This window comes from Mus caroli, unplaced genomic scaffold (genome assembly GCF_978045245.1).
Source record: "Mus caroli unplaced genomic scaffold, Mus_caroli_1 scaffold_6, whole genome shotgun sequence".
Classification (NCBI taxonomy): Eukaryota; Metazoa; Chordata; class Mammalia; order Rodentia; family Muridae; genus Mus; species Mus caroli.
Genome location: NW_028227261.1, coordinates 52,536,446 through 52,551,080, shown reverse-complemented (window position 1 = coordinate 52,551,080; position 14,635 = coordinate 52,536,446). Strand labels below are relative to the sequence as shown.

Genomic DNA, 14,635 nt, shown 5'->3' with positions numbered 1-14,635 from the left:
TCTCTCTCTCTCTCTCTCTCTCTCTCTCTCTCTCTCTCTCTCTCTCTCTCTCCTCTCTCTCTTTTTAAACAAATTTATTATTAGATATTTTCTTCATTTACATTTCGAATCTATCCCAAAAAGTCCCCTATACTCTCCCCCAGCCCTGCTCCCCAACCTACCCACTCCTGCTTCCTGGCCCTGGCATTCCTCTGTACTGGGGCATATAATCTTTACAAGACCAAGGGCCTTTCCTCCCAATGAAGGCCAACTAGGCCATCTTCTGCTACATATGCAGCTAGAGACATGAGCTCTGGGGGTACTGGTTAGTTCATATTATTGTTCCTCCTATAGGGTTACAGACCCCTTCAGCTCCGATGTCTCTTGATAAGAAGTGCTTCATTTTATTACTGGGGCTAAAATTGTTAATGGAAAAGGAGGGCTAAATTATGCTCACAGAAATATCACTAAGCTTTGAAATCATCAAAGCACACAGAAAATAATTTATTTAAAACCATTCACACCCTTTCAAGTTTAATTTCTGTTTGTAGAACATACTATTCTAATTAAAAGATGGTTCTAGTCAATAAATATTCAAATATAAAAATGAACCATATCATACTTCTTTAGCTATGTGTTCAGTAAAGATAGGAATTTTTTGTTTGTTTCTTATTTCAAATGCATGTGTGCATGTGTGCATGCATGCATGTGTGCAGTTTCTATTTGCTGAAATAGGGTCTCAGCTCTGTAGACAGACTGAACTGACGCTCACCATGGATCCTACTCTGACTTTAAACTTACACTCTTCCTCCCCCGAGCATTACTCTTATACACTTACCTAAAATTTGTCCGATTATCATAGTAATATACATATCATTAAGTGTCTGTATTTGTAGAGATCCATATGAAAGTGGTAAAGTGGTATATTTCATTTATCCAGTCCACTACTGGTAATATCTAGAATTACTTCTGATTTATCAACATAGACACATGACTGCTACAAACAGATCCTTTGCTTTCTCAATAGTGTATCTTCAACTGTTTATTATTATTCTCATGCCTCTCTCTGCGTATATGTGCACTGCATGTGGTGCCCTTAGATGCCAGAAGAGGGCAGATGTAACGGTGCCCTGGAGCTGGAGTTATAGGCGGTTGTGGTTGGATGCCCAGAAACGAACATGTATCCTTTGTAAGAGCATTGAGCTCTCTTAACTTCTGAGACATTTCTTCAGCTCTCATTAGTAGTTTTCAGCCCAACTCCATAGTAAAAGTATCATGACAAACAGACGAGCCTGAAGCCTGGCAAGTGAGGCACTGAGGTAGGCAGAAGTGAGGCACTTCTGTGAGATGCCGCCTTACTCCCTAACCCACACTTCTATTTGATACACATCTCAGCAAAGTGAGAGATAACAACTTAAATTATCTTATTTTATATAAAAATTATATAAAATACTTACAATTTTATTCTTTTTAAAATGATAAAAAGTATTGTGTATAAAACCAAAATATAATTTTAATATTTTCTGTATAAAGAAATTTTTACATACTTTTTATTTTAATATTCACTTATACATTAAAGGATTTACCATATTAGGTTTCCTGATATTTGCTATATAAATGTCTTCCTGGGGAAGCTAGACTGACAGTCATATACTGAAAAGCAGAATGAATGTATGTAGTCTACTGGGTTGCCATGTTACATGGCACTTCAACCTCTGTCACATAAGGGTAGACTAAGACATCCTTTCTACATATAAACATTGCTTCAAAAACACCCCCAAAGAAAAATAACTCTACGGTGTTATCCTTGTAGGCTGGTTAACATGAATGAGAAGTTATCGCTTAGTCACCAGAACTTCTGTGCTAAGTTAGTTTTCTCAGTTATTGAAATGATCTCCAAGACAAAGTTTGGAGCTGTGATGAAAGGATGGATCATCTAGAGACTGCCATATCCAGGGATCCATCCCATAATCAGCTTCCAAACGCTGACACCATTGCATACACTAGCAAGATTTTGCTGAAAGGACCCAGATATAGCAGTCTCTTGTGAAACTATGCCAGGGTCTAGCAAACACAGAAGTGGATGCTCACAGTCAGCTATTGGATGGATCACACGGCTCCCAATGGAGAAGCTAGAGAAAGTACCCAAGGAGTTAAAGGGATCTGCAACCCTATAGGGGGAACAACAATATGAACTAACCAGTACCCCGGAGCTCTTGTCTCTAGCTGCATATGTATTGAAAGATGGCCTAGTCGGCCATCACTGGAAAGAGAGGCCCATTGGACTTGCAAACTTTATATGCCCCAATACAGGGGAATGCCAGGGCCAAAAGAATGGGAATGGGTGGGTAAGGAAGTGGGGGGGAGTATGGGGGACTTTTGGGATAGCATTGGAAATGTAATTGAGGAAAATACATAATAAAAAAATTGTGAAAAAAGAAAAAAAAAAGAAATGATCTCCAAAGAGGCTATTATAAATATTCCCATGACACTAGCTTATATTTGATAGTCATTAAATTATAACCATTCACTCAACATCTCACAGCTACCATCTCACATAATTTCAGATGTGTATTTCATTAATATTGGTGAGAATGAAGATTTTTTTTTAAATTAGATATTTTCTTTATTTACATTTCAAGTGTTATCCCCTTTCCTTGTTTCCCCTCAGAAAACCTGCTATCCCATCCCCCAATTCCCCGCTCACCAACCTACCCACTCATGCTTCCCAGTTCTGACATCCCCCTACACTGGAGCATAGAGCCTTCACAGGACCAAGAACCTCTCCTCCCATTGATGTCTGACTAGGCCATCCTCTGCTACATATGCAGCTGGAGCCTTGGGTCCCTCCATGTTTACTCTTTGGTTGGTGGTTTCGTCCATGGGAGCTCTGGGGGTACTGGTTGGTTCATATTGTTGTTCTTCCTATGGGGCTGCAAACCCCTTCAGCTCCTTGGGTCCTTTCTCTAGCTCCTCCAAACGGGAACCCTATGCTCAGTCCAATGGTTGGCTGAGAGCATCCACCTCTGTATTTGTCAGGTACTGGAAGAGCCTCTCAGGAGACAACTATATCAGGCTCCTGTCAGGAAGTATGTGTTGGCATCCACAATACTGTCTCCGTTTGGTAACTGTATATGGGATAGATCCCCAAGTGAGGCAGTCACTGGATGGCCTTTCCTTCAGTCTCTGCTCCGCACTTTGTATCACCTCCCATGGGTATTCTGATCCCCCTTCTAAGAAGGACCAAAGCACCCACACTTTGGTCTTCCTCCTTCTTTAGTTTCATGTGATCTATGAATTATATCTTGGGTATTCTGAGATTCTGGGCTAATGTCCACTTATCAGTGAGTGCATACCATGGTGTTCTTTTGTGATTGGGTTACCTCACTCAGGATGATATTTCCTAGTTCTATCTATTTGCATAAGAATTTCATGAATTCATTCTTTTTAATAGCTGAGTAGTACTCCATTGTGTAAATGTACCAAGATCAGGAATTCAAGGCACATACCTAAACATAGTAAAAGCAATATACAGCTAACCAGTAGCCAACATCAAAATAAATGTAGAGTAACTTGAAGCAATCCCACTAAAATCAGGGACTAGACAAGGTTGCCCACTCTCTCCCTACATATTCAATATAGTACTCAAAGTCCTAGCAAGAGCAATTAGACAAGAAAAGGAGGTCAAAGGGATACAAATTGGAAAGGAATAAGTCAAAATATCACTATTTGCAGATGATGTGATCATATACTTAAGTGACCCCAAAAATTCCACCAGAGAATTCCTAAACCTGATAACTAACTTCAGCAAAGTGGCTGGATATACAATTAACTCAAACAAATCAGTAGCTTTCCTCTACACAAAGAATAAACAGGCTGAGAAAGAAATTAGGGAAACAACACTCTTCACAATAGTCACAAATAATATAAAATACCTTGATGTGACTCTAACTAAGCAAGTGAAATATCTGTATGACAAGAACTTTAAGTCTTTGAAGAAAGAAATCAAAGAAGATCTCAGAAGATGGAAAGATCTCCCATGATCATGGATTAGCAGGATTAATATAGTAAAAATTGCCACCTTGCTGAAAGCAACCTACATATTCAATACAATCCCCATCAAAATTCCAACTCAATTCTTCATAGAGTTAGAAAGAGCAATTCTCAAATTCATCTGCAATAACAAAAAGACCAGGATATAGAAAACTATTCTCAACAATACAAGAACTTCTGGGGGGATCATCATCCCTGACTTTAAGCTATACTACAGAGCATTCGTGATAAAAACTGCATGGTATTAGTACAGTGACAGGCAGGTAGATCAATGGAACAGAATTGAAGACCCAGAAATGAACCCACACACCTATTGTCACTTGATCTTTGATTAAAGAGCTAAAACCATCCAGTGGAAAAAAGACAGCATTTTCAACAAATGGTGCTGGTTCAACTGGCGGTTAGCACGTAAAAGAATGCAAATCGATTCATTCTTATCTACTTGCACAAATCTCAAGTCAAAGTGGATCAAGAACCTCCACATAAAACCAGATACACTGAAACTAATAGAAAATAAAGTGGGGGAAGAGCCTTGAGCACATGGACTCAGGGGAAAATTTCCTGAAGAGAACACCAATAGCTTATGCTCTAAGATCAACAATTGACAAATGGGACCTCATAAAATTGCAAAGCTTCTGTAAGGCAAAGGACACTGTCAATAGGACAAAATGGCAACCAACAGATTGGAAAAAGATCTTTACCAATCCTACATATAATAGAGGGCTAATGTACAATATATACAAAGAACACAAGAAGTTAGACTCCAGAGAACCAAAGAGCCCTATTAAAAAGTGGGAACAGATCCAACTCAATTCTTCAACGATTTAGAAAGGGCAATCAGCAGATTCATCTGGAATAACAAAAAACCTAGGATAGCAAAAACTCTTCTCAAGGATAAAAGAACTTCTGGTGGAATCACCATGCCTGGCCTAAAGCTGTACTACAGAGCAAGTGATAAAAACTGCATGGTATTCGTATAGTGACAGACAAGTAGACCAATGGAATAGAATTGAAGACCCAGAAATGAACCCACACACCTATGGTCACTTGATCTTTGACAAGGGAGCTAAAGCCTTCCAGTGGAAAAAAGACAGCATTTTCAACAAATGGTGCTGGCACAACTAGCGGTTATCATGTAGAAGAATGGGAATTGATCCATTCCTATCTCCTTGTACTAAGGTCAAATCTAAGTGGATTAAGGAACTCCACATAAAACCAGAGACACTGAAACTTATAGAGGAGAAAGAAGGGAAAAGCCTCAAAGATATGGGTAAAGGGGAAAAATTCCTGAATAGAACAGCAATGGCTTGTGCTGTAAGATCGAGAATCGATAAATGGGACCTCATAAAGTTGCAAAGCTTCTGCAAGGCAAAAGACACCGTCAATAAGACAAAAAGACCACCAACAGATTGGGAACTAATATCCAATATATGTAAAGAACTCAAGAAGGTGGAGTCCAGAAAATCAAATAACCCCATTAAAAAATGGGGCTCAGAGATGAACAAAGAATTCTCACCTGAGGAATACTGAATGGCAGAGAAGCACCTGAAAAAATGTTCAACATCCTTAACCATCAGGGAAATGCAAATCAAAACAACTCTGAGATTCCACCTCACACCAGTCAGTATGGCTAAGATCAAAAATTCAAGTGACAGCAGATGCTGTCGAGGATGTGGAGAAAGAGGAACACTCCTCCATTGTTGGTGGGATTGCAAGCTTGTACAACCACTCTTGAAATCATTCTGGCGGTTCCTCAGAAAATTGGACATAGTACTACCGGAGGATCCAGCAATACCTCTCCTAGGCATATATCCAGAAGATGTTCCAACCGGTAAGAAGGACACATGCTCCACTATGTTCATAGCAGCCTCATTTATAATAGCCAGAAGCTGGAAAAACCCAGATGCCCCTCAACAGAGGAATGGATACAGAAAATGTGGTACATTTACACAATGGAGTACTACTCAGCTATTAAAAAGAATGAATTTATGAAATTCCTAGGCAAATGGATGGACATGGAGGGCATCATCCTGAGTGAGGTAAAACAATCACAAAGGAACTCACATAATATGTACTCACTTGATAAGTGGATATTAGCCCAGAAACTTAGGATACCCAAGATATAAGATACAATTTGCTAAATACATGAAACTCAGGAACGAAGACCAAAGTGTGGACACTTTGCCCCTTCTTAGAATTGGGAACAAACACCCATGGAAGGAGTTACAGAGACAAAGTTTGGAGCTGTGACGAAAGGATGGACCATCTAGAGACTGCCATATCTGGGGATCCATCCCATAATCAGCTTCCAAACTCTGACACCATTGCATACACCAGCAAGATTTTGCTGAAAGGACCCTGATATAACTGTCTCTTGTGAGACTATGCCAGGGCCTAGCAAACACAGAAGTGGATGCTCACAGTCAGCTATTGGATGGACCACAGGGCCCCCAATGGAGAAGCTAGAGAAAGTACCCAAGGAGCTAAAGGGATCTGCAATCCTATAGGTGGAACAACAATATGAACTAACCAGTATCCCCCTGAAGCTCGTGTCTCTAGCCTCATATGAATCAGAAAATGGCCTAGTCGGCCATCAGTGGAAAGAGAGTCCCATTAGTCGTGCAAACTTTATATGCCTCAGTACAGGGGAACGACAGGGCCAAGAAGTGGGAGTGGGTGGGTGGGGGAGTGGGTGGGTGGGGGAGTGGGGGACTTTTGGGATAGCATTAGAAATGTAAATGAAATAAATACCCAATAAAAATAATTAAAGAAAAATTCATGAGTAATAAAAAAAAAGGGGAACAGAGATAAACAAAGAATTCTCAACTGAGGAATACCGAATGGCTGAGAAGCACCTGAAAAAATGTTCACCATCCTTAGTCATCAGGGAAATGCAAATCAACAACCTTGAGATTCCACCTCACACCAGTCAGAATGGCTAAGATAAAAAACTTAGGTGACAGCAGATGTTGGCAAGAAAGTGGAGAAAGAGGAACACTCCTCCATTGCTGCTGGGATTGCAAGCTGGTGCAACCACTCTGGAAATCAGTTTGGTGGTTCCTCAGAAAATTTGACATAGTACTACCTGAGGACCCAGCTATACCACTCCTGGGCATATACCCAGAAGATGCTCCAACATGTAATAAGGACACAAGCTCCACTATGTTCATAGCAACCTTATTATAATAGCCAGAAGCTGGAAAGAACCCAGGTGTCCCTCAACAGAGGAATGGATGAAGATGTTTTAACATGTAGATTCGTCTTCTATGAATTAGCATTTTTACATATTTGCTCATTTAAAATGCTCATTTAAAAATATACTGAGCTTTCTTTTCTGATTATTAAAGTTCTTTGTATATACTAGAAAAGAAAATAGTTAACTAAACTAAAAAAATAAAACCCTAAAATTCATGATTCTTCCTCTTAAGAAAAAAATTACAATATATTCTAACATCTTATAGTTTTTCAAAACATGTTTATTCAACAAACATTTACTGCATACCCCTGCTGCTGAACAAAGTCATGGAAATACAGCCTAGCACAAAATATGAAAAATTTATTGTTCTCATGGAGTTCACTAGTTTTCAGGCATGTGCAAATTTCTTTATAATACATAAATAAGAACACAAACTCTTAAGAGGTGAGTGCTACCAGGAAAAATATGTGATGGGGGTAGGGGGAGTGAACAGGGAGTGTGGAGAGTGTAGAGATTACAGTTTTAAATGAGACCATCAAAGAAATCATTCCTGGAAAATGACATTTCAGCAAACACCTGAAGTAGGTGAAGGAAAAGTCCTGAGGAGTTTAGGCAGAAAGATGATAAATACAAAGTTCCAAAAGTAGAATTACTAGTTCATGACAATCCATATTTCTCTAAGTATGAGTTTCAAATTGTCAAATGGTTTACAAAGAGAACACTAGTTTCTAGCCCAACCTCAAGATTAAAGAACTTGGCTTAGCAAATGTTGTCCAGTACTTAATAGGCCTATACACATTCTAAATAAACATGTCAATTCTACTGTAAAAACATACAACATTTTAGTATAGTAACTTTTTATTTCTTACTTAATACTGAGGCTAAACTTTACCATGTCTTAACTAACCACATAATTGTGAGTGGCTGATCTCGCCCTTGTCCACTCCTCTGTTCGACTCTGTTTTTAAATTATTATGTATGTGATTTTAATATTTTAACATTTTTCATGTTAGGATATTTACTAGATTATTATTTGCAATAACAATAGGAACAAAGAGAAATTGAAAATCTATCATAAAAATAATGTGCCTTGATGATACTGAGCTTTTCGTCAAAGCTTGGAAACATGCTCACATCTGAAGAGCTGCATAGGGTAAAGCACCAGAAACCAATTCTCCCTTCAGCAACACTGGTCAAGATCTGAAGACATTCATCTCAGCTGCCCCTACTCTACACAGTACACACGACACTGACAATGTTTAAGGTCTTATATGGAGTCATCATTGTCTCCAGTTTATCATCTGTAAGAAAGGACAGCTGACTGAAGACTAGCCTAGCACACACCACGTGCAGTCCACGCAGCAACTCTTGAAATTCCACATTACCACACACCTCATCTCCTCGAGGTACGGAACGCACATCCATAACATGCTACAAAGTGACACTCCAACGGATTCACAAACGGATCTAAACAGTTTGCAAACGAGTCTTACCCGGCTACTGTCAGAAGCAGTAGGCATATTTCTCAGCTCGTAGACTGCAACCTGGCCATCACTGTCTCCCACTAGAAGGCAATCTGTCTCTTTGGCAAACAGAACGGTTGTAAACTTGATTCCAGGGTTAGCAACATTCACGATCAGAGGGTCCAAACTGCAATGAAATAAATAGCTTATCTGTAAATTTAAGTGTCACACTAACATTGTCTTTTATAAGATACAAACTAAGAAAAGTTTAATCTTTTTTAAAAAAAAATTGTGATGTAACAAACTGAAAATCTCCTAGGGTCTTTCCAAATTCAGTGTAATGCTTTCTGCTAATTAAAAACTTTTTTCATTTCTTCAACAAGCCAACTGCAGCCAGGTAATTTTAACTCCTAACACAAATGTGATCACAGAAACTTCAGGTGCTATTGCTGCTTAGTTTTGTGTACCAACTTGGTTATCTATGGACCATATACAATTCTTTGGTCGAACTCCTGTCTGCTATCACTTAGTTTTTGTTCTCTGTCTCTTTCTTTGTCTCTTTGTCTCTCTGTCTCTGTCTCTCTCTTTGTCTCTGTCTCTGTCTCTCTCCCTCCCTCCTTCCTTCCCTCCCTCCTCCCCTCTGTCCCTTTCTCCCCCTCTCTTTCTTTCTCAGATTTCAGCTGTAACTAGCATTATGATTAGAATGTAAACAAAGCCCCCCTCCTTCCTTGGTGTGGGGTTTGCTTCATCAAATTAGCTGAAGGCCTTACAGAGAAGACTGTGAGCTGCAATCCAGTTCTTCCTGTAAAATGCTCTTATGTCCAGATGCCAAGGCCCCACCGCAGGCTGCCATAATCTCTTCAGAGGGACTTTTGGACCTACAAGAACTGTGGGAGCACGGGGCCACCTTCTTAGTCTTGGTCCTTAAACAAACACTCATGCTCTCAAAAAGGGAAAGGCTGCTTCTTTCTTCTGTTTTTAGGGAAGCATTGCCCCCAGAAACTATACTTTAACCAGAAGAATTAGAATTAAAACCAAGGGATGGCTTGTTTAAGTAGCCACTTTATTATACGTTAGTCATATATTCAAAAGTCAATCATCCTATAGTGTGATGCTTGAGTTGTGGCTGGCACTGTTTGAGCCACAGTGCTCTCTACCTGATGGAGCTAGAAAGGGTGTCATTTGATTTGAGCTGTTTCTCTTGGAGACATCACTCAAAACATTACCATTTGACTACTTACGTGCTGATCTGAAGGTCCCAAATCTCAACTCTATTCTCATTTGCAGTGGCAAAAATATATGCGGATTTGGGGGACCAGGAAACATCATAAACAACGTAAGTTGTTGGGTAAAAACTCAAAAAAGGCTTGACGGTATCCTGGTGCCAGATCATAACACCCCAATCTGCAGAACAGCTCAAGAAGACATCGGGACAGAATGGGTTCCATATGACTTTATACACTGGACCCTGGGGATGCAGAGATGCCAAATGTAGGTAAATAATATTTAACCTCTTACATTCTAAACTTGGCCAATAAATGAAAAGTTTCTAAGATTTCTAGAAGCTACACATGCACCACTGAGCATGGCATAGGAACTGCTTTAGCTGAAAGCAAGAACTCACATGGACTCTTCCTTTAATTATTCTATATAAAAATGTACTTGAGAAAAATGGCCAGAAACTATTAACACACCTTACAGATAATAAGAAAACCGATCGGATATGTAGATAATAAGGGAAACCAAGCACTTGGGGAAATGATGATAAAGAGGCAAATCAGTATGAGCAAGAGACAGTTTTCTGTTGGAATCAACACACACACACTTATTCAAGGGGCTACTAACTCACAGTTGTAAGCTTACCACATCCATTAAACATATTGTATATGTTTCCCCAAAATACTGTAAGATACCGTTTCTACATTTACCAGAGTAAAGCTAACCTTATGTCCTCTATAGGTCTCTAGGTATTGCTCATTGTATGAACAAGAACACTTGTGAATAAGGCCTTCTTCTGTACCAGCCAGATAGATATTCGTGTCCTACAACACAAGGTACATCAGACGTTAAATACAAGATCAGTCAATTTAACATACAGTAAATCCATGTAGTAACCAAAATAAGTACTATCTCAGATATAATTAAGATTTTACAATGATGAGACCTACTTGAAAGACTTTTAATATGCAGTATAAGAAGGTGTGCCTTGCTCTAGGGACTCAGGAGACATTTCTCTGCTGTCCGAACAAGAGCTCCCTTTGACCCACGGACCTTGTTTACAACAGAATCTTCCATGCTGTCATTCTGTGAACTGTAAAGGTAGCATGCTCTTAAGTTTCCTGTACATGAATATTCGTAAGACTGAGATCGATCTCCATGCTTACTGGCCATTGATGTTTCCTTCCTTTTTTCCTTTCTCATTTTACTTAAAGATATGTTTGTGTCTACTCATATAAACTCTTCCTATTCCCTAGGACCTATCACATATGTTACAAATATCTTGTCCTGGTATGTGGCTTTTCTTTGTCCCTAGTATTGAGTATTTTACAAATGCATGTTCTTGTTTTATTTTGTTTTTTGTTTTTTTGTTTTCTTCGAGACAGGGTTTTTCTGTGTAGCCCTGGCTGTCCTGGAACTCACTCTGTAGGCCAGGCTGGCCTCGAACTCAGAAATCCACCTGCCTCTGCCTCCTGAGTGCTGGGATTAAAGGTGTGTGCCACCACCACCGGCTTTGTTCTCGTTTTTTTTACCCCACCCCAGACCTTTTATTTACCCTGGCTTCCTTCCCCAATGCCTGCTTTGTTAGTTTCTCTCATTCCTTTAGCCCTGTAAATTTTACTCTAATTTTAAAACTCATAAAATGACAGTATTTTCGTCACTTTCTGTCTTATAACAATTAATAATATAATAATTCAGTTTAGCTGATAAGTGTATTTGCATATTTGGGTTACTTTGGGGTTACTCTGGCTTATTTGCTCTACTCTGAGCGAGTGGTACTATGGATTGATTCTGAATAGGAGGCTGTTTATCAAGGAGACTCCCATATGAAGCCAGAAGAAACATCCATTTTAAGAGATGCATAAGTTGAAACACAGACCTATAAGAAACAAGAAAAAGTAAGATGAGATTCAACCAAAAAACAATCAAAATTGCCAGGGGTTGGTGGTGAATGCCTTTAATCCCAGTGCTTGGGATATAAAGGAAGGTGGGTCTCTTGTGAGTTTGAGGCCAGCCTGGGTTACAAAGCAAATTCTAAGACAGCCAGAGCTACATGGAAACAAAAACAAAAGCAATATAAAATCAAAACTTCTTAAGAATGAAATACAAAGATACCAAAATGGTTTAATTGCCAAACCAAGAATTCAAATCTACTTATAAAAATAAAAATAACTTTAAAATGGATACAAACAAGCAGATGAATGATATAAGAAAATTAATTCAAGATCTGACTAAAGCCATCATGCAACATGGATGAGAAAGCCAGCAGCAGGATATTAAGGATGGAAGGCAATGTGGAAGAAACTCCACTTCGGACATCAATAAAAACAAACAGCATGAGCACATCCCTCATTCAACAGCAAACACCTTATATGAATGCAGAGGAGACAAACAGTAGTTAAATTAACAAGAAAAGGGGTGAAGAAATTGCAGGAATCAGTAACCTTCTCAATAATCGCACTAAATGTAAATGCTACATACTCAGAAATACACCTCCCTAGCAAAGACACATAGAGACTGAGGAGGACTCAAACTGACTTTCATGCAAATACAATCCAAAGACGACCAGAAGTAGTTGTGTTCGCATCTGATAAAATATGCTCAAGCCAAATAAATGACTACCTAGAAATTGAGAAAATAATATGAATATATTCATATATAATAGATAATATGAAAATACCCATATATTATGTATATTATATATAAACTTATATATATACATATATATGTGTATATATATATATATATATATATATATATATATATATATACTTTCCTTGTTAGATATAATGGTAGGTTAGAAGCTGCCTCCCTTGTTACCCAGGAAGGAAGAAAGGCAGACTAAGAAAAAAAGATGTAATCTGAAGAAAGAGAGAAAGAGCTTCAGAAATTCATGAAGCCCAAGCTGTAACAGATCTCAGGATGTTGGAGATGCTGATCATGAGGAATCCACCAAGGAAAGCTGTAGACATGAAGTAAAGCTGAACCAATAGAAAAGCCATGTTAGCCGAATGTGGATGATACCAGGGATAGGAAGAGCTATCCAAGCTTTTTAGAGTACAAATGATTCCATCATGGGATCCAGATACTGGCCATGGAACTGCAGGGTTTGGTGTTTACCCTGCTGGGCTCTGGTCTAACTTTGGTCTAATGTTTCATTATTATGTCCACATATATACACTTAGAAAGGAGCGAGTATTCTCTTTGTCATGTGTTTGAAAATGTAACTTTTTTTGATATCACATGGGCTCACAATGAAGAGCTGGTCCACATCTCAGGGTATACTATATTTATAGTTTTGAATAAGGTTTTAATGTTAAAGACCATAGGGACTTTCTGAATTTGGACTGGATGCATTTTTCATTATAAGATGGCCAGAAAAAGGAATAGAAGGCTGAAAATATTATGTTTTAGTTTGAAGTTGACAAGGGAAGAATTGTGACAGCCAGTATTGTCAGCTTGACATGCTCTGGAATTATCTAGAAAAAAAGATCTCTATACGTGTCTTTAAAGAACAGTCTAAATTACATTAACTCTGTTACAAGCTCCAACCATAACTGTGAGCAGCTCATGAACCATGATCCTGGACTAAAGAAAGATGAGCTGTTAACTGAACACTAGTGTTCATTCCCTCTCTGCTTTGGGATTCCATGTTGAGTAGCTGCCTTATACTCTCATCTACTGACTTCCCGCAACCATGGACTGAATCCCTTCTGTCTTAGTCAGGGTTTCTATTCCTGCACAAACATGATGACCAAGAAGCAAGTTGGGCAGGAAAGGGTTTATTCGGCTTACGCTTCCATACTTCTGTTCATCACTGAAGGAAGTCAGGACTGGAACTCAAACAGGTCAGGAAGCAGGAGCTGATGCAGAGGCCACGGAGGGATGTTTTTTACTGGCTTGCTTCCCCTGGCTTGCTCAGCCTGCTCTATTATAGAACCAAGACTACCAGCCCAGATATGGTCCCACCCACCAGGGGCCTTTCCCCCTTGATCACTAATTGAGAAAATGCCTTACAGTTGGATCTCATGGAGGCATTTCCTCAACTGAAGCTCCTTTCTCTGTGATAACTCCAGCTGTGTCAAGTTGACACAAAACTAGCCAGTACACCTTCACTCTTTCAGTTGCCTTTTAAAAACCATTTTCATCACAAAAATAATAAGAAGAAAGGAAGCACAATAAAAAGAATCAAAAGATGCAAATTAATGAAACCAGATTTGAAAATGGAGACATTACAACATGTAGCAGTGAAATTCAGAAAATCATTATGACATACCTTAAAAAGCTTACATGTCCTCTCCACCAGGCAAGACTCTGCCAGGAGGCAGAGGCAGGCAGATCTCTGTGAGTTCAAGCCTAGCCTGGTTTGCAGAGCAAGTTCTGAGATAGCTAGGGCTACAGAGAAACCCTGTCTCGAAAAATCAAAAGAGAGAGAGAGAGAGAAAGAGAGAGAGAATAAAAAGCTTATATGTCACTAAATTGGAATATCCAAAGAAATGAGTGAATTTCTCTATGCATATAACTAACTAGAGATGAACCAAGGTGATATAAACAATTTAGGCTAATCTATAGCAAGTAATAAAATTGAACCAATAGCAAAAAAAAAAAAAAAAAAAACCAATAACAACAAAAAAACCCTGCCAACTATAAAAAGTCCAGATTCCAATGGCTTCTCTGCTGAATTCTACCACACTTGTAAATATTTCACATAAGTAAACTCCAGAAC

The 14,635-nt window shown here is 38.9% G+C and overlaps 1 protein-coding gene across 2 annotated transcripts in view; it reads right to left on the bottom strand.

Annotated features, from left to right (window-relative positions):
* Dnai4 (dynein axonemal intermediate chain 4) overlaps positions 1-14,635 on the bottom strand; it is an 88,438-nt gene that overhangs the window by 3,367 nt on the left and 70,436 nt on the right. For both annotated transcript variants that reach the window (XM_085839136.1, XM_029475697.2), the window contains 3 exons: positions 10,635-10,733; positions 9,933-10,159; positions 8,722-8,878 (listed from right to left, as the gene is read on the bottom strand). In XM_085839136.1, the coding sequence (XP_085695262.1) occupies positions 8,722-8,878; positions 9,933-10,159; positions 10,635-10,733 (483 nt within the window). The remainder of the gene's footprint in view (positions 1-8,721; positions 8,879-9,932; positions 10,160-10,634; positions 10,734-14,635) is intronic.